At 35.7% G+C, this 18,884-nt stretch overlaps 1 protein-coding gene across 1 annotated transcript in view; it reads left to right on the forward strand.

Annotated features, from left to right (window-relative positions):
• MIB1 (MIB E3 ubiquitin protein ligase 1) overlaps nucleotides 1–18,577 on the forward strand; it is a 126,741-nt gene extending 108,164 nt beyond the window's left edge. Inside the window, exons 19-21 of the mRNA XM_053902495.1 lie at nucleotides 5,408–5,521; nucleotides 7,931–8,031; nucleotides 11,968–18,577. Coding sequence (XP_053758470.1) covers nucleotides 5,408–5,521; nucleotides 7,931–8,031; nucleotides 11,968–12,108 — 356 coding nt within the window. The 3' untranslated portion in view covers nucleotides 12,109–18,577. The remainder of the gene's footprint in view (nucleotides 1–5,407; nucleotides 5,522–7,930; nucleotides 8,032–11,967) is intronic.
• The last annotated feature ends 307 nt before the right edge of the window (nucleotides 18,578–18,884 follow it).

An 18,884-nucleotide genomic window follows, 5' to 3' on the forward strand; every position in this document is an offset into this window, starting at 1 on the left:
TCATGATGTTTTAAAATATCTTTTAAACATACTATCTCAGAGTCCCTTCCTTTTTATATCCCCCTCTTGTTCTTTTCAAATTCATGCACTGTTCAACATTCTCCTCTTCCCTTTGCTGGTTTCATTTGTCAGTGAAGGATTTTAAACAAGTTTAACAACTTACACTTTACTTAAATGAGCTCAAAGTAAAGCATGGTGTTTTCTATTATAAAATAGTTTATAGTCAATAGGTATTGATTTTCAGTGTAATATTTAAGTAATACACAGATTATATGATAGATTAATTTCATTGACATAGATTTGTTTTAAACCTTGGTGGTTTTTTTCATTCTGATAGGCAGCTCATTAACTAAATAAAGGATCAGGGTTTCCTCCTATAACATTCTGCCTCAAGTAATTGGTTTTGTTTTCCAAAGACTAGTATAATGGCTGTTATCAACTGTCAGAGGGCTTGTGGAAAGAGATTTCTGTCTTAAGTAAAAAGAGCTCAGGTTACTTAAGTTTTCATAGTCTAGGGGCTAGCAAACTTTTTCTGTAAAGGGTCAAATCATATTTTTGACTCTATAGGCCACATGGTTTCTGTAGTAAGTACTTAACTCTTTCCTATTGCTCAACTCTGCCATTGCAGTGCAAAAACAACCATAGACAGCATGTAAATAAATAGGCGGGATTGTTCTTCCTTAAAATTTTATTTATAAAAACAGGGACCTGGTTGGGTTTGGCCTGTAGGCTGTAGTTTACTGACCCATGTGATAGAACAAAGTGATACCTACAGAAGAGATTTTGAAAGCTGGTTATAATGAGTAGTTGGTAATACAGATTCTCAGGCCTTATTGTGGTGTTTTCCCCAGGAGTTTCCCAACGTTCTTACATTGTCTTTGTATTCAGATGTAACAAGTGTAACAGCTAACTTTTATAACAAGAGGAATAGCTAACTTTTATTAAGCTCTTGACTGGTAGCAGACATTTTAATTTCTTTTAGAATACTTCCTCACTTATCTTCACAACAACCCTAAGAAGTAGTTTGTTTTCTCCATTTTACAGACAAATTGTTAAACATTTATTTGCTAGGGAAGATGAAATTGAGGTGGAAAATGCCCCTTTCAAGGAATGGTGGAGCAGTCCATATCCCAGTAATGTTAAACAGAGTATTGAAGCCTTGAAGAGTGTAAATGCCTTGACAGACCAGAGGAAGGAGAGACTGTATCCATTTTGCGGGGGACTAAGAAAGATTTTGTAGAAACAGTGTAACAGTCTAACTTAAAAGAATTTCAAATAATTGTTACATATCAAATTAATTAATTAGTTTAATCCACTAAATTTAAGGAAAAAATGTGCTCTCAGATTGAAGACAAATCCCAAACCAGATTTCTATTAGCATTTGCTCCTACCTAGTGCATCGTGCATAGGCCAGCATCAGACCCAGCTCTGTCTGGGCCTTGACATGAGATTGGTCTTGATAATCCTTCTCTGTCCACCAGTGCAAGCACCATTAGGAGCGTATGCCCCATCTTGTCTACATAAATTATCCCTGGATACCTTTCACAATTTTCCTGGGTTTTTTTTGTCCCCCCTGTTTTTGAGACGATAAAGACACTTGGTACATAGACTAAGATATGGAGTATACGTTCATAATACATGCTAATGAGAAAGGATATATTGCAGGATGTTATTTTGTAATTAGTTAATAACTTTAGATGTAGAATTAACAATCCACAACCTGTAATTTTGCCTAGGTATTTCCTCTTGGGATGGGAGAGCATTTCTCTGATACATAACATTAGAAAGCCCATTATGATATATTTTTGATATTTTCATGGCTACTACATTAAACAAGTAGTTACTAAACAATTCCATAATAAATGACATCAATTTGATAGAGAAGGAAGAGAATTGTTCAACATATTTTAGGAATTTTAGAGACAAACTGTTTACAATAGAAAGTACATTTAGAAAATTATGTGAGCAACCTTATAATTCTATATTAGTTAAAACTTATAAAAAGTATCTTCCTTCTTTATTCTCAAGCCTTAAGATCTTGAAGTATTTTTTATTTTAAAAAAAAGGGGGCCCTACTAAAAAGGAGAACTATAGACCAATTTCCCTGATGAACATGGATGCAAAAATCCTCAACAAGGTATTAGCCAACCGGATCCAACAATACATTAAAAAAATTATTCATCACGACCAAGTGCGACTTATACCTGGGATGCAGGGCTGGTTCAATATCTGCAAAACAATTAACATGATTCATCACATCAATAAAAGAAAGGACAAGAACCATATGACCCTCTCAACAGATGCAGAGAAAGCATTTGACAAAATATAGAATCCTTTCTTGATAAAAACCCTCAAGAAAGTAGGGATAGAAGGATCATACCTCGAGATCATAAAAGCCATATATGAACGACCCAACGCTAATATCATCCTCAACTGGGAAAAACTGAGAGCTTTCCCCCTAAGGTCAGGAACAAGACAGGGATGTCCACTCTCGCCACTTTTGTTCAACATAGTATTGGAAGTCTTAGCCTCTGCAATCACACAACACAAAGAAAAGGCATCCAGATCAGCCAGAAGGAGGTCAAACTTTCACTCTTCGCAGATGACGTGATACTCTATATGGAAAACCCAAAAGATTCCACCAGAACACTGCTAGAACTGATTCATGAATTCAGCATAGTTGCAGGTTATAAAATCAATGCACAGAAATTGGTTGCATTCCTATACACCCAACAATGAAGCGACAGGAAGAGAAATCAAGGAATTGATTCCATTTACAGTTGCACCAAAAACCATAAGATACCTAGGAATAAATCTAACCAAAGAGGTGAAAAATCTATACACTGAAAACTATAGAAAGCTTACAAAAGGAATTGAAGAAGACACACAAAAAATGGAAAAAGATTCCATGCTCTTGAATAGTAAGAACAAATATTGTTAAAATGTCGATACTACCCAAAGCAATCTACATATTCAGTGCAATCCCTATCAACATGACACCATCATTCTTCACAGAGCTAGAACAAATAATCCTAACATTTGTATGGAACCAGAAAAGACCCCGAATAGCCAAAGTGATCTTGAAAAAGAAAACCAAAGCAGGAGGCATCACAATCCCAGACTTCAATCTGTATTACAAAGCTATAATCACCAAGACAGTATGGTACTGACACAAGAAGAGACACTCAGATCAATGGAACAGAATAGAGAACCCAGAAATGGACCCACAAACGTATGGCCAACTAATCTTTGACAAAGCAGGAAAGAATATCCAATGGAAATAAAGACAGTCTCTTCAGCAACTGGTGCTGGGAAAACTGGACAGCAACATGCAGAAGCAACCTGGACAGCAACCTGGACCACTTTCTTATACCAAACACAAAAATAAAATGGATGAAAGACCTCAATGTAAGACAGGAAGCCATCAAAATCCTCGAGGAGAAAGCAGGCAAAAACCTCTTTGATCTTGGCCGCAGCAAATTCTTACTCAACACATCTCCGGAGGCAAGGGAAACAAAAGCAAAAATGAACTACTGGGACCTCATCAAAATAAAAAGCTTTTGCACAGTGAAGGAAACAGTCAGCAAAACTAAAAGGCAACCGATAGAATGGGAGAAGATATTTGCAAACAACATATCAGATAAAGGGTTAGTATTGAAAATCTATAAAGAACTTATCAAACTGAACACCCAAAAAACAAATAATCCAGTGAAGAAATGGGCAGAAGACATGAATACACACCTCTCCAAAGAAGACATCCAGATGGCCAACTGACAGATGAAAAAATGCTCCATATCACTCATCATCAGGGAAATACAAATCAAAGCCACAATGAGATACCACCTCACACCTGTCAGAATGGCTAACATTAACAACTCAGGCAACAACAGATGTTGGCAAGGATGCGGAGAAAGAGGGACACTTTTGCTTTGTTGATGGGACTGCAAGCTGGTGCAGCCACTCTGGAAAACAGTATGGAGGTTCCTCAAAAAACTAAAAATAGAACTACCCTACAACCCAGCAATTGCACTACTAGGTATTTATCCAAGAAATACAGGTGTGCTGTTTCGAAGGGACACATGCACCCCCATGTTTATAGGGGCACTATCAACAATAGCCAAAGTATGGAAAGAGCCCAAATGTCCATCGATGGATGAATGGATAAAGAAGATGTGGTATATATATTCAATGGAGTATTACTCGGCAATCAAAAAGAATGAAGTCTTGCCATTTGCAACTACGTGGATGGAACTGGAGGGTATTATGCTAAGTGAAATTAGAGAAAGACAAATATCATATGACTTTACTGATATGAGGACTTTAAGAGACAAAACAGATGAACATAAGGGAAGGGAAACAAAAATAATATAAAAACAGGGAGGGGGATAAAACAGAAGAGACTCATAAATATGGAGAACAAACTAGGGGTTACTGGAGGGGTTGTGGGAGGGAGGATGGGCTAAATGGGTAAGGGGTACTAAGGAATCTACTCCTGAAATCATTGTTTCACTATATGCTAACTAACTTGGATGTAAATTAAAAAAAAATAAAATTAAGTATTATGTTGAAAAAAAAAAAACTAGCTAGGGCACAAGGCATGAAAAAAATAAAGAATGAAAAAAAAATAAAAGGTATACATATTGAAAAGGGATAAATAAAATTGTGCTTATTTGCAGGTGGAAAAAAAAAGGGGGGCGGTGACTGGGTGGTTCAGTCTGTTGAACGTCTGTCTGACTCTTGATTTCAGCTCTGGTCATGATCTCACAGTCGTGAGATTAAGCCCCACTTTGGGATTCTGACAGTGCAGAGAGCCTGCTTAGGATTTTCTCTCTCTTTCTCTCTCTCTCTCTGCCCTGCCCCTGCTCACACATGCCCTCTCTCTCTCTCTCAAAAAAAAAAAAAAAACAAAACAGTTAAAAACCCAGAAAAACAACTTTGACAATTTATTCTAATATATTACTAGAAAATGTCATTATTTTCATGACAAGGGGCGCTCTCTTCTAGAGGCTGCCTTTAGAGAATATACATTTGTAAGATGGTAACATTTTAAGAAGATAGAATTGTGTATTCATAGAACTTGTTTAATGTTTCTCTTAATGTGAAATTTAAATTTTTTTAAAGTTTATTTATTTTTGAGAGAGGGAGAGAATGTACGTGAGCAGGGGAGGGGCAGAGAGAGGGAGACGCAGAATCGAAGCAGGCTCCAGGCTCTGAGCTGTCAGCACAGAGCCCTACGTGGGGCTCAAACCCACAAACCGCAAGATCATGACCTGAGCCGACATCAGAAGCTTAACTGACTGAGCCACCCAGGTGCCCCATCTTAGTCTGAAATTTAAAAATGAACAAAAAAGGCCAACCCTCTTATCATGTTGTCTCTTGTAAGAAGTATCCTATTGCTGTTTTCCAGACTGTGCTAGCCTGATGAAGAAGTGTGTGCAGTGCCGAGCAGTAGTTGAACGAAGAGTGCCTTTCATTATGTGTTGTGGAGGGAAAAGTTCAGAAGATGCCACTGATGACATCTGTAAGTGTATTTTTCTTACTTTGCTGTCTTGTTGGGACTTTCATGAACATCTCTTCTCATGTGTAGTAGAATGTCGGCTTGTGAAGCACAAGGTACGTGACCTCAGTCTACAGAGGAACAGATGGGGTTTTGTTCTTATTACAGGAAACTTGAGATTGTATTTTTCTAGCTTGCAGTATGATTATAGAACTTTGAGCATTTGTTTTTTAAGAAACCTCCATGTGTAATATAAAGAAAATTGTGTTCTTGCTTAGAGAAAATTTGCTTTTTTTTAACATTAAATTTAGAGTATCTTGGTGAATTAGCATATTACAAATTATTTTTTCAGTTATATAAGTGTTAACATCTCATTCTTGGGTGTAGCAGATTTCACCTAGTGCATGTCAGTATTTTATAAATAGCATTTATTCGGGACAGAGTAACTGTAGATAAACTGAAATGTAACTCAGTAAAGAAGTGGAAAGATGAAAAATTATTTACTTTCAACCTTTTAAAAATTTTTTTTAATTTATTTTTTTATATATAATTTATTGTCAAATTGGTTTCCATACAACACCCAGTGCTCATCCCAACAGGTGCCCTCTTCAGTGCCCATCACCCACTTTCCCCTCTCCCCCACACCCCATCAACCCTCAGTTTATTCTCAGTTTTTAAGAGTCTCTTATGGTTTGCCTCCTTCCCTCTCTGTAACTATTTTTTTCCCCTTCCCCTTCCCAATGGTCTTCTGTTAAGTTTCTCAGGATCCACATAAGAGTGAACATACGGTATCTTTCTCTCTATGACTTATTTCACTTAGCATAACACTCTCCAGTTCCATCCACGTTGCTACAAAAGGCCATATTTCATTCTTTCTCATTGCCAAGTAGTATTCCATTGTATATATAAACCACATCTTCTTTATCCATTCATCAGTTGATGGACATTTGGGCTCTTTGCATAATTTGACTGTTGTTGAGAGTGCTGCTATAAACATCGGGGTACAAGTGCCCCTATGCATCAGCACTCCTGTATCCCTTGGGTAAATTCCTAGCAGTGCTATTGCTTGGTCATAGGGTAGATCTATTTTTAATTTTTTTGAGGAACCTCCACACTGTTTTCCAGAGTGGCTGCACCAGTTTGCATTCCCACCAACAGTGCAAGAGGGTTCCCATTTCTCCGCATCCTCTCCAGCACTTTTCTTTTTTTTTTTTTTTTAAAGTTTATTTATTTATTATGAGACAGAGACAGTGTGAGTGGGGGAGGGGAAGAGAGAGGGAAAGAGAGAGAATTCCAAGCGGGCTCCACACTGCCAGCATAGAGCCCAATGTGGGGGCTCAAACCCACGAAACATCGAGATCATTACCTGAGCTGAAACCAAGAGTCAGAACCTCAACTGACTGAGCCACCCAGGCGCCCCCTACTTTCAACCTTTTCAGTACTATAGCTGTATAAAAATATTTTTCATTTTGCACTAGATAGAAGCTTGGAATGGTACCTTTGATTTCTTTGTTCTGTGTATGCACGAGGAAGAACATTAGTGTAGCCAATTCTGGTCAGGGCTCTTTGTCTTTATCACTGATAGAGCAGAATTAAAATCCCAGAAACAAGTTAACTAGAGTAAAAGAGTAAAAGTCTAAAGAGTAGGAAAAGTGCAATAAAAAATTTCCCTCCAGGGGCGCCTGGGTGCCTCATTCAGTTAAAGGTTTAACTCTTGATTTCGGCTCAGGTCATGATCTCAGGGTTGTGAGATTGAGCCCCACATCAGGCTCCACACTGGGCATGCAGCCTACTTGAATTTTCTCTCTCCCTCTGCCCCTCCTCCGCATGTTCTCTCCCTCTCTCTCCCTCTCTCAAAAAAAAAAAAACCAAAAAAACAAAAAAAACCTCCCTCCGTTTAGTAGACCCACTGATCACATCTTTTCTTTCATGGAATTCCTCATCTCCAATCAGTAACAAGGAGGGCTGGGAAGAAAGGAAGGAGGTTAGGTTTTTGTGTGTTCTCCTAAACATCATCTAAGAGACTTTATAATTATTGCTGCCCAAACTGGCTAAAGTGCTGTGCTGCCTCCCATCTTGGCTTTGTAAAATGCAGGAACAGAGAAAACAAGCATAGAATGTGTTTGTGAGCTTGCCAAAGGAAGCAGGTAGAAGAGCCTCGGAGAACTCAAAAGTCTGTGTGTAGTTTGTTGTCTAGCTGAGTTAAATAGAATTAGAAAATAATGTGCAAACCTGTTTCTTTTTAAAGATTATAAATGAAGGAGTATAACGTGAATGTCACTACTGTATTCGTTGTCCATGAGTGAAAAAAAATTTTAAGGGGATTCTAGTAATAGTCTGGTTTTTAATAAAGTAGTAATAATTTTAGAAATAAAAAAAATCATTGCTATGTCAAAACAGTCATAACATTAAAATATTTTATTTGTATTATAGCAAGTGGAAATATTCCTGTGTTACAAAAGGACAAGGATAATACCAATGTCAATGCAGATGTGCAAAAGTTGCAACAGCAGTTACAGGACATTAAGGAGCAGGTAATGATGATGTCTTCATGGTAAATGATGATTCTAAGGATGGCATTTAATATTCTTCTATAAAGCTGTTGGTGTTTTACATAGTAAGTAGGATTCACATTAGCGTATCATGTATAGTATTTGAATAGTTTGTAAAAGGTAATATGATTAAAAGATTTAATCAGGCCTTTTCCAAAATAAGAAACAAACAGATGACCAGTAATGCTCAACCAGACTAGTAATCAAGAAATGAAAATTGGGGTGCCTGGCTGGCTTAGTCAGTAGAGCATGTGACTCTTGATCTTGGGGTTGTGAGTTCAGGCCCCACTTTGGGCATAGAGCTTACATTAAAAAAAGAAGAGGAGGAAGTAGAAGAAAGGAAAATTACAGAAAAGAAAACTACAGTGAGGTCCCTGTCTCCCTACCAGACTGAGTAGAAAACTCTGTGTTAGAAATTGTCAGTATAGGGGCACCTGGGAGTCTCAGTCAGTTAAGCGAATGACTCTTGATCTCAGCTCTGGCCTCGAGCTCACAGTTGTAAGTTAAAGCCCTGTGTTGGATTTCACACTGGGAGTGAAGCCTACTTAAAAAAAAAGAAAAAGAAAGAAATGATCAGTACACAGTATTAGAATATGGGAGTACAAATTAGTAAAAACCCTTTGGAAAAGTTTGTCACTGTAATATTAACTAAGCAGGATATTATTTTGAAGTGCAAATTTGGAAAAAATTGTACAGATGGTGTTTAAAACCAAGGGTAGTGGTTTTCTTGGCTGGGATGGCTGCAAGGTGGGGCACAAGGGAAGTTTCTGTATAGAGAGATATAAAGTGCCCATTACGTGCATTTGATCAATTTGTGAACTTTTATCAAATGGTACATTTATGATCTGTGCACATTTCTATATAAGTGTGATTGATACTTCAGTAGAAAGGAAAAATATATATGTTCTCTTTCATTCTCACTCTGTCACGCACACCATAACAGAAAGCAAGGGAAAGATAAATGCAGTATTTAGAATAGTGGGTTTCAGTGATGGGTAGATGGAAAGGATTTGGGAAGATATATGGAGGGGCTTCAAAAGAAAGGGTAGCACTCCATGCTTTAAGCTGGGTGGTGGTTTATATTGTTCTTTATATCTTATACATACCAACAGAGGTCCTCTCTTACCTACTCAATATTTCATAGCAGCAACAGTAAAATAAAGAAGCTAGTTAAAACTTGTTACATATATGGTAAGTAAGAAAGTCTGCTTTTTTCCCCTTCCCACCTTATCATTTGACCCAGCAATTAAATCTGATTCAAAAGATTGAGAAGCATAAGGTGTTATTTCTCTAGTTTGGGTATCACATCAGTGTTGCCATGCAGTTGTTAGTCATCACTTGTCTTTTCTACCTGAGTTTATAAGTAATATAGTCAATAAATAGGATAACTAATGACCCTTGTGATAGAGTAATATAGTAGATAGTTATTAAAGAATTAAGCATATGTATTTATTAGGAATTTAAGCACCCATCTGAAAAGATTAAAACTCTATGACTTGGCTAGTTTTTGTTTCGAAATCTAGTACCTAGTAATACTTGTTATATGGTGACTAAGTAAAGATAAACATGGATTTACCAGTTCTTATGTAGCAACATAAAAATAGGAACATATTTAGCTCATTCTAATATAAAATAGAATGTTTCAAAAATCTTTTAAAGCTCCGGGGCACCTGGGAGGCTCAGTCACTTAAGTGTCTGACTTCACAGGTCATGACCTCACGGTTTGTGAGTTCGAGCCCCATGTTAGGCTCTGTGCTGACAGCTCAGAGCCTGGAGCTGCTTCGGGTTCTGTGTCTCCCTCTCTCTCTGCCCCTTCCCTGCTCACTCACTCTCTGTCTCTCAAAAATAAACATTAAAAAAAAATTTTTTTAAATCTTAAAGCTCCTTAGCATCTCATTTTCTTTCCCATAAGACCCTTATAGAAAGGTAAAACTGATTTTTGAACAAGTCTTCTCTGAAAAGCATTTCATCTCCTATTTGTGAATTAAAATTAATTGTGAATAATGATAATTTTGAACCCTATTATGGGTCCTGAAAAAATAATTCAGCTTAGGGCTCCTGGATGGCTCAGTCAGTTAAGCATTCCACTCTTGGTTTTGGCTCAGGTCTTGATCTCACAGTTTCGTGAGTACGAGCCCCAAGTGGGGCTCTGTGCTGGCAGCATGGGGCCCACTTGGGATTCTCCCTCTCTCTCTGCTCCTCCCCCACTCATTCTGCCTCTGTCTCTCTCAAATAAACTTAAAATAAATAAATAAATAATCCAGCTCTACTTTTATCCCAAGTTCAGCACTCCAAAGAAGTTTCTTCCCCCTTAAATAATACTCATGACCAGATTTCATCACAAAAATATATTTAAACAGTTATAACAAAATTCATTCTGAGGACTAATGGGATTTCTTGCAGGGACCTTGGTCCTTGACTTTTGTTAAGGTAACCAAGACAAAGCATCTGAATAACTCTTTTTAAAATTTAAATCTCCAATCTTTCTCTTACCCCGGTGTAATTTCACGTGCTATTAAGAATATATTAATCTCAAAGTAACTGAAGTTACTAATTGACTGCATAGAACTCTTGAAAATTTAATGGGAAAGAAACCATTTTAATGGTACTAAAAGGCTGGTTTGGCTTTTTAATTTTTTTTTTTTTTATGTTTCTATTCATTTTTGAGACAGAGACAGAGCATGAGCAGGGGAGAGACAGAGAGAGAGGGAGACAGAATCTGAAGCAGGCTCCAGGCTCTGAGCTGTCAGCACAGAGCCCAATGCGAGGCTTGAACTCACAGACTGTGAGATCATGACTTGAGCCGAAGTCGGAAGCTTAACCGACTGAGCCACCCAGGCGCCCCTGGTTTGGCTTTTTAAAATAAAAAAGTATATACAATTTTCTACAGCTTTGTCTCTCAAGCTTTAAGGTAGATACATGTGAAAATTTACTTTGGAAGGGTGGGGCTAACAATTAGATTTGTAGTTCCTTCCCCCTCCCTGCCACAGTGATCATTGTCAAAGTTGATCATTACATTTTCGTATAGGCCTAGTTTATTAATCTAGAAATTCTTCTTGATTATGTCATTTCTATGTTATTTAGGATACTTTTCCATGGATACTTTTCCCAAATAACATAGAAATGACTTCATAACATGAAGTATTGTGGTATAGTAAGGTAAAAAATGTTTTTCTGAAAATAAAATGTAAAATGTGTTTTTGTGAAAAATTATGTGATTTCCTAGAGTGTTTTCACCAAAGTATACCTAACGTACTTCTAAATTTTTCTGAGTTCATGAAGTTACATTTGTTAATGTGTAAGTAAGGCTAATTGTTTTTGATTGAAGGGGATCTACATTAATAGTAATCCAGTGAAGGATGTTTCAAAGCAAGAGCTCTGGGGCCACATGATCCAGTTTACATTATGGCCTGTGGTGGGGAGGTGTTTAGCCCCACAAAGCCCCAGTTTGCTCGTTTTTAAAGTGATAGTGATAATAGGGCTGAGATACTATCATAGTGTGTGGCACGTGTCTTTAGGGACATCTGTACACTGCTCCCCCTCCCCCATAGGCCTGATGTATTGTGTTACTTTCCTACAAGAACAGCATAGTACACAGAGTTGGGGAATCTGAATGAGACTGAATGGGGCTATTTTTCATTCATTTCCTGTTAGATTTTGACATTTGCATTTTTTGTTTTATATAGTATTTATTTAATGAAGTGTCTTTTATACATGACAGTACAACTGATATTTCTATCTTATATAAAGGGATAACTTTAACTATTTAAAAATTTTTAAGTTAAAAAAAATTTCTTGAACATTTTAAAGCAACAAAAGATTAAAACAACAAAAGAAAATGTTACAAAGTTGTTATATGTTACAATGTCAAAATATAAAATGTCTTAGCATTTATTACCTTGTTATCTCCCATTCCAGACCATGTGCCCTGTATGTTTGGATCGTCTGAAGAATATGATTTTCCTCTGTGGCCATGGAACGTGCCAGCTCTGTGGAGACCGAATGAGTGAATGTCCTATTTGTCGCAAGGCTATTGAGCGAAGGATTCTTTTGTATTAATTAAGAAACTCAGTGTGTTTTGTCAGCTAAAGTATTTGGTCATGAGCTCTTAGTGAAGCTGTTAAGCTAGTTGGACATTCTAATGAACTAATTTTTAATATCATAGTTTCTTTCCTAGAGTGTAATTAGACTGTAAATGTATCAGAACAGAAAAAAAAAAAAAAAAACCTCTATACGACAGTGTTTGAAGTTGTGGTTTTTGTTTTTGTTTCTTTTAACTTGAAACATCAAATCCATATAATTCATAGGTAATTTACTTGTCACTTCTAAGGGGAAAGTCCTTTAAGAATGTCCTGTTATTTTTGTTTTTATTGCATTTTTCTTATAGTTTGTAAATTTGTTAGACCTCAAGAAATGTAGCTCCTTATGATCAGCTGTCCTTCAGTTTATTGTGATTTTACACAGTTGACACAGGTACTCAGAAAAGTCATGCATCAAGTGAACAGGGCAAGTCAAACCATTATGCCGCATATATTAAACGACAAAATTATAATACGAGTTTTACATAGTTAATATTGAAGATAAGATTATCTGAAGAGAGGATTATCTTTTTAAGATAAAAAGTTATGCAAATGATTGTTTCTGAATTCTTAGAGTAAATGGAAGCATGGAATGAGAGAGTAGTGACTTTGCATTTAGCTTAATTTATAGACTTAAAAAGAAAATTGTTAAACTTGAATCAAATTGCCAGTTTCAGAATGATTGACATGAAAAGGAAGAATAAGCAGTCACAGTGGGGAACTGAGGTGGGGGAAAGTGGCCAATGAAAGAGTACCTTTTAACTGACCATTAACAGTTGCCTTTCCTGTATTAATTTTTACACTGTTCTGTTTAGCCAGCCTTTAAAAAAAAAAGTCTATGAAAAGTGTACCTCAGTTTTCCCTGTGGTCACTTATCCAGGCTTGACCTGACCGGTGAAATGATACTGCCCTATTTGGGCTCTGAGGTTGCATGTTGCTTTTCTCATGTACTGAGTAGTACCCCAGTGATCTGAGAAGGGTAGTGCATTGTCTCAAGGCAACAATCTTTTTTTTGTCCCTGTTGATTCTGACAGTGTTACTGGTTCTACCTACATCGTAAGCCCTCCTTCCATTTTCTTTCAGTTGCTAAGACTTGTTATAAAGAAAACACTCTATATCTACAAATGAGGATATTATTTAAATTGCCAACAGTATCCAAGACATAGTAAGTAACCTAATAATAAATACTTTAGAAAGAGTGACCAGGACATTTACAGAAATATGTCTGATTATCTGCAGTTTTTCCTTTAACTCAAACTTTTGATTCTAGAGCATCTAATAATTTTCTGCCCTTTGAATGAGTAATGTTACTCTGTCTAGGATGAATATACATATAAATAAGTGTTTTGAGGTCATTGCTGCTAGATTATAAAAATATCACCTGTTTACAATGGTGTCTACTATATACTGTGTATAAGCTTACTCCTAAGGATAGTTATCTTGTAGCTTTTTCTTTTCTTTTTTTCTTTTGATTCTGGTTATTCCTTCCTTCCTTCCTTCTTGCCTGCCTGCCTGCCTTCCCTCCCTCCTTTCTTCTCTTTCTTTCTTTTTCTTTCATTTCGGCAACTAAATTTAAGAATATTCCTGGCAATTTAATGGCTGCTGCTTTTGCAAGTCCTGGTGAAAACAGTGGTGAGCTTTGCTGGCTGATTTTGTAGTTTTGGTGATTCCGTATCTGTGTTTAGCTAAATAATTTAGCATTTAGAATAGTAAAATTTTTATAAGTTTTGAATTTGAAAATTTGTATGGATTCAGTTATCTAATAAAGGGCCACTGAGGCTATTTTTTTAAGCCATATTTCAAAGTTATAAAAAGAGCATCTGACATGATGTCACATAAAGAAACAGACTTATTTTCTTTCAGATTTGAAAATAGCAACAGTCAGGATTTTTTTCCTTCCATGCCATAGGCTGCCCATCTCTTTTCCACTAGGTCAGCTGGAGAGGAGGGAACACCTGGCTGACTCATGCACAGTTTGGCCAGCCAGTGAATTCTGTCCAGAGCTCTACTTACATCTTTTTTGTCTTTTGAGCTTGCTGTTCTTAAACTTACATCCCTAAAGGGCAATTTCATTTTCCAGACTAGTTTATTTCTTCTAAATTAAAAATACAATAACATAAACTATTACAAAAGTCATATAAGGTCACTGTGATTATAGTGTTGTGTGTTTGTGCATTTTCTATATTTGTACCACTCTGAAATTTGTTTAATGAATAGAAAACGTTTCTCTCTTCATGTTTTCAAGCACCTGAAAAATTATTTTAAATTTGTTTCGTGCTTGTGAGCAAGAATAAGGTTAAGAACAGAGTTGTTTAAGTGACTATCTTCTAACTCTGAAATTGCTACCTCTTATGTGTCTCTCAGCAGTACTTTCCCAATTAGGTATGTTTCCTTCTCATCAGCTCGTCATCTTGTGCCTCAGAAGAGCTTTTACTTTTCCTAGAATCATTTAAAAAAACACAGCAGACATTCATTCAAAAATGTATTTATTGGGCCTCAGGGGCTAGATATACAACATTGAAAAATGGTCAGCATTTAGCACACACTGAGTCTATCATGCAGCAGTTGTACATTTGAAGAACTCTGTAGTCAAGAAGGGATCCAAAGGTACTGGTAACATTTCTTCCTAATGTTTCAGAAGAGTTGTCATAAAGTAGCATTTGGATTCCCTCTCTGTATTCCCTTACTCCTACCACATTTTCTCCTTTACTCTAAGATTGTCAGCCTTGTTGCCCAAAACACACACACAACTTACCAGATGGTGCTATTCTAGTCATTTTTGTTCACATAATTTAACATTCTTACTGCTTATATTACTAACGTATTGAATTTTTCTGGGAGCAAGAAGGCTTTTCAAGTGAAGATCACTTTGTATTAGTGTAGGGTATGATATTAGACAGTGTTTAGCTGACCAAATCATGTTTGGACAAAGTGTTTGTAATTTTAAACATTGCAAATTGGCCAGCTAGTTACTGAGACATAACATTAATTGATAATATTGAAAATAGCATTCTTAAATTTGTATCTTTGATGGCTTTAGCCTGTAGGAACTAAATTTTAGCATGTTGAAATGCATGCTGCTTAAGACTAGTCCAACTCAAATGTATAAACTTGCTGGGTCATTTTTACATAGTAGAAATACACAATCTTGTTATGTGTTGCCCAGTTGCTGTCCTTTGTTTATTATGAATTTTGGACCCTTAGTGATGGGGTAGGATAGGAAGACAGTAAGGAGTTGCAAACAAGCAAGCAAGCAAGAAAAGTCAGTATCTGAGTTTAGAGAAAAAAAGGGGTTTAAGAAAGTCATGTAGATTTCATCAAAGCGGTAAGCAGAGAGAGTATATTTGAATGAACAATATAAAAAAGGTCTCTTAATCAGTTTTTAGTGTCATTTAATTTGCAATTGCTTTGTAAACTATACAGTTTAATACATCTGGCTTTAAAAAAAGGCCAAAGGAAAAGCGCCTATCCTCTCAGAGTGTCTAAAATGTTATAGTAATAATTTGTGTAAAAATTGAATATTTGGAATAGATTTTTTTTTACATTTTTTTAAATTGTGGTAAAAACACATAACATGAAATTTACCGTCTGCACCATCTTTTAAGTGTACAGGTCAGTAGTGTTAACTATATTCACATTGTTGTTAAACGGCTATCTGGGAGAACTTTCTCACTTGCAGGATTGAAACTCTATACCCATTGAACAATAATTCCCTTTTCTCTTCACCCCCCCCCCCCCAGTGGAATAGCATTATGGTTAAATAGAAATCAAGGAACAACCTTAATTATCTTAATTGTTTGTGTTTGCAAGATTTAAAGTCACAGTTAATACTAAGTTCCTTAAAATTTGAGGGATGACAGAATTTCTTCCCTTCCTCCCAACTGTTATAAATCATAATTGAGTTGATTTTAAATGTCTGTTAATTGGAAGGGTTTGTTACTTCATTTGGAGCTGGAGGGGAGAAACACATTTGAAACATTAGAATTAGGTTAGCTCTGAATTTGGGAAGGTAATAGATTTTCACAGACTATGTGTGCCTTGTCGAAAATGTCAGTTGTCTTTAAGTCTCCTTGTAACGGTCTCAAAAAATTTTTTTTTCTCTCAAAAACTCAACCTAATTTTATTTGCTTGAATATTAATGATAGGAATGCATACTGATACTACTTGATAATCATATAATAGCCTTGGAACTTTAACATATATATCTATATATCTATATATCTATAGCAGTATTAATAATCATAGTTGTACTTCTTTAAAACATTAAATTTGAGGAAAAACTATTTAATGATGTCTCATTTGTACATTGCTTTGCTACAATGAGGGGAAAGCCTTTAGATTGAGACTCAGTGTACTGGTAAATGGTTAGTAGTGGATGAAACTAGAACATAAAAATATGAACGAGTTAGGGGAGCTGATGAATTAAAATTGTAAGTTGCTACATCAGCATTTTCTACCTCCTTTTCTGTCAGAGTATTGCTTTTCCAGCTCTTATTCTTATTTGTGACTAAGGCGGAGAGGGGAACCCGAGGTTCAAATTGAGATTCTTATTTTGTTGAGGATTGAAGCAAGTAGGTACAGGAAGGGTGACCGGCCACGTCACTTTGGTGCGTAAAATCCATAATTACAGGTTGTAATTGACGTGTACAAAATGTGTGAGAAAGATAATATTACTGGCTGTTTTACTTCTCCTGTGTGGTCTACATGACTTTGTTTCATAAACATGACTTCTTTCCTACACAATGCAAAATGGTCTTGTAATTTTCTATAAAAGAAACAAATATGCCATTTTGTCTGAAATCTATAATTTCAGGAAGCTATTGAAAGTTCTGACTCAGGGCTTTGTAACAAGTTTAAGCAATTGTTAATTATATTTTGGAAAATCCATCTACATAATTCTTCAGTGCCTTGAAAGAATTATTAACTTGGCAACACTACTAAAACTTTATAGAAGGCTGTCTTTAGCGTGCGTGTATCATCACACACATTTATACGGCGTATTGCTTAGCTTGTGTGATAGCAATACTGCATGTGTGCTGGCTTTGGGTAATTCTTTAAAGGGAGTTTTCTAGATTTGCACTTGATATTTGTTTTTTAAAAAACTGATTATTTATGGCCATGACACTGTTACCAGAAAAATAATTCTGTAAGTCATTATGCAAAGTCATGTATAAGTAGCATCTGGGAAGAAGAGCAAGGGTTCATACAGTTTGCTGTTTTAAAATGAAAAGAGGATCTGTTTGGTAAACACAGATTGTCTTCCCCTCAAATGAAAAAAAGAACTTTTGTTCACGTGATTCGGTTTAAAAAAAAACTTTTTTAAGGGAAATAATGGATTGCATGTTCTTCTTAATGCTAGTCTTATTTAGCCTGAATCCACAAAGTTGTTTTTCTGTTAATTTCAGTATGCTTGTCATTCTAAATACCATATATTCAGTGTGATAGAAAGCAATTTAATCGACGCGTAGCAGTGTTTTTGCTTTGTGTTTTTCCCAGTGTTTTTTAGCTCCCACTTGATTAAAGTCTTGCTCGTGAATAGAGTTTCTGTATGGCAAATGATTCTTGCTTATTATTAGCTTTTGTTAAAAAAAAATGCTTAGCAAGAACTAAGCTTTTAAAAATTAATGCAAACATTTACCATTAATAAAACTTATGATGTAATATCATTCTATAATGCTTTTCTCTGATCTTTTGAAGTATTCTTTATAGAAGTATATATGAATTTTAATTTTTAAGGTATTTGAAGACCTATCTCAATGTATCAAATCTGTTATTGGAAAGGAAATTATCATGTCTTTGAGAAACAAGGACATACATCTCCAACTCAATGTAAGACATAGGTGCCCACATCTGGAAGGCTCTCATTGCAGTTGTTTACATTTAAGGTACCTCTATCTACAGGGCCAAAGAAGCTTTTCATATTTTAACACCTCACACTCTTTCAGGATATTGTGAAAGTAGTCTGAATAGGATAAATTTGATAGAAAATAAGTCAGCCAGTCAGGAAGACTCAACTTTTTCTATACAGAGTTTATTCCTTTTCAAAATTCAGATGTAGATTTCATGTTCTAAAGATATACATTTTAAAGCAATGATTTATTTGGCTTTCTTAGTGTTTTGTGACTAAATCAGTAATTTGAATGGTTTGGAGTTATTTTATTTTTCAAGTTAATAGAAGCAGTTATTTGTCATTGAGAGGTTGTCTGGTTCTAGTTCAAAAATTCAGTATGTGTATCTGGAATGTTCAAGAGGAAAACCATCTGAAACAAAATCTTTTAACTGTTTATTTGAAAAAAAAATCTGTATTCCAACTCTAAAATTGTGAATTTATTTTTGGATAACCTCTAACTGTATTTCTGTTGCTGTATAATTAGATATTTCATGGCAATATTTTTTATTAAATTGAAACTGTATAGGTTTTTAAAATAAAGACATTTTAGAAAATCTGATTTATATTTTTTATCATTGATAGTCATTCATCTTTCACAGAAATTCAAATTATTTGTTAGTTTTACAGTGTAGCATTTCCCAAACTTACTGACAGTGAAAACTTTTAAATGGTGCATTACAGAGTAGTGATAGTTTGTAAGATAGAATGAATGCATGGATTAAAGTAGAACACCAGAAGTTATTTCAGATAAGTTAATTGCTGAAGAGCGATCATTTGGCAAATAGGTTTTTTTTCTTTTAAACAAAACTAGTTGATAAACTCATTTTGTTAAATACACACACACACACACACACACACACACACAC

Source organism: Panthera pardus, unplaced genomic scaffold (assembly GCF_024362965.1).
Source record: "Panthera pardus isolate Hobbes unplaced genomic scaffold, ASM2436296v1 HiC_scaffold_15, whole genome shotgun sequence".
Classification (NCBI taxonomy): Eukaryota; Metazoa; Chordata; class Mammalia; order Carnivora; family Felidae; genus Panthera; species Panthera pardus.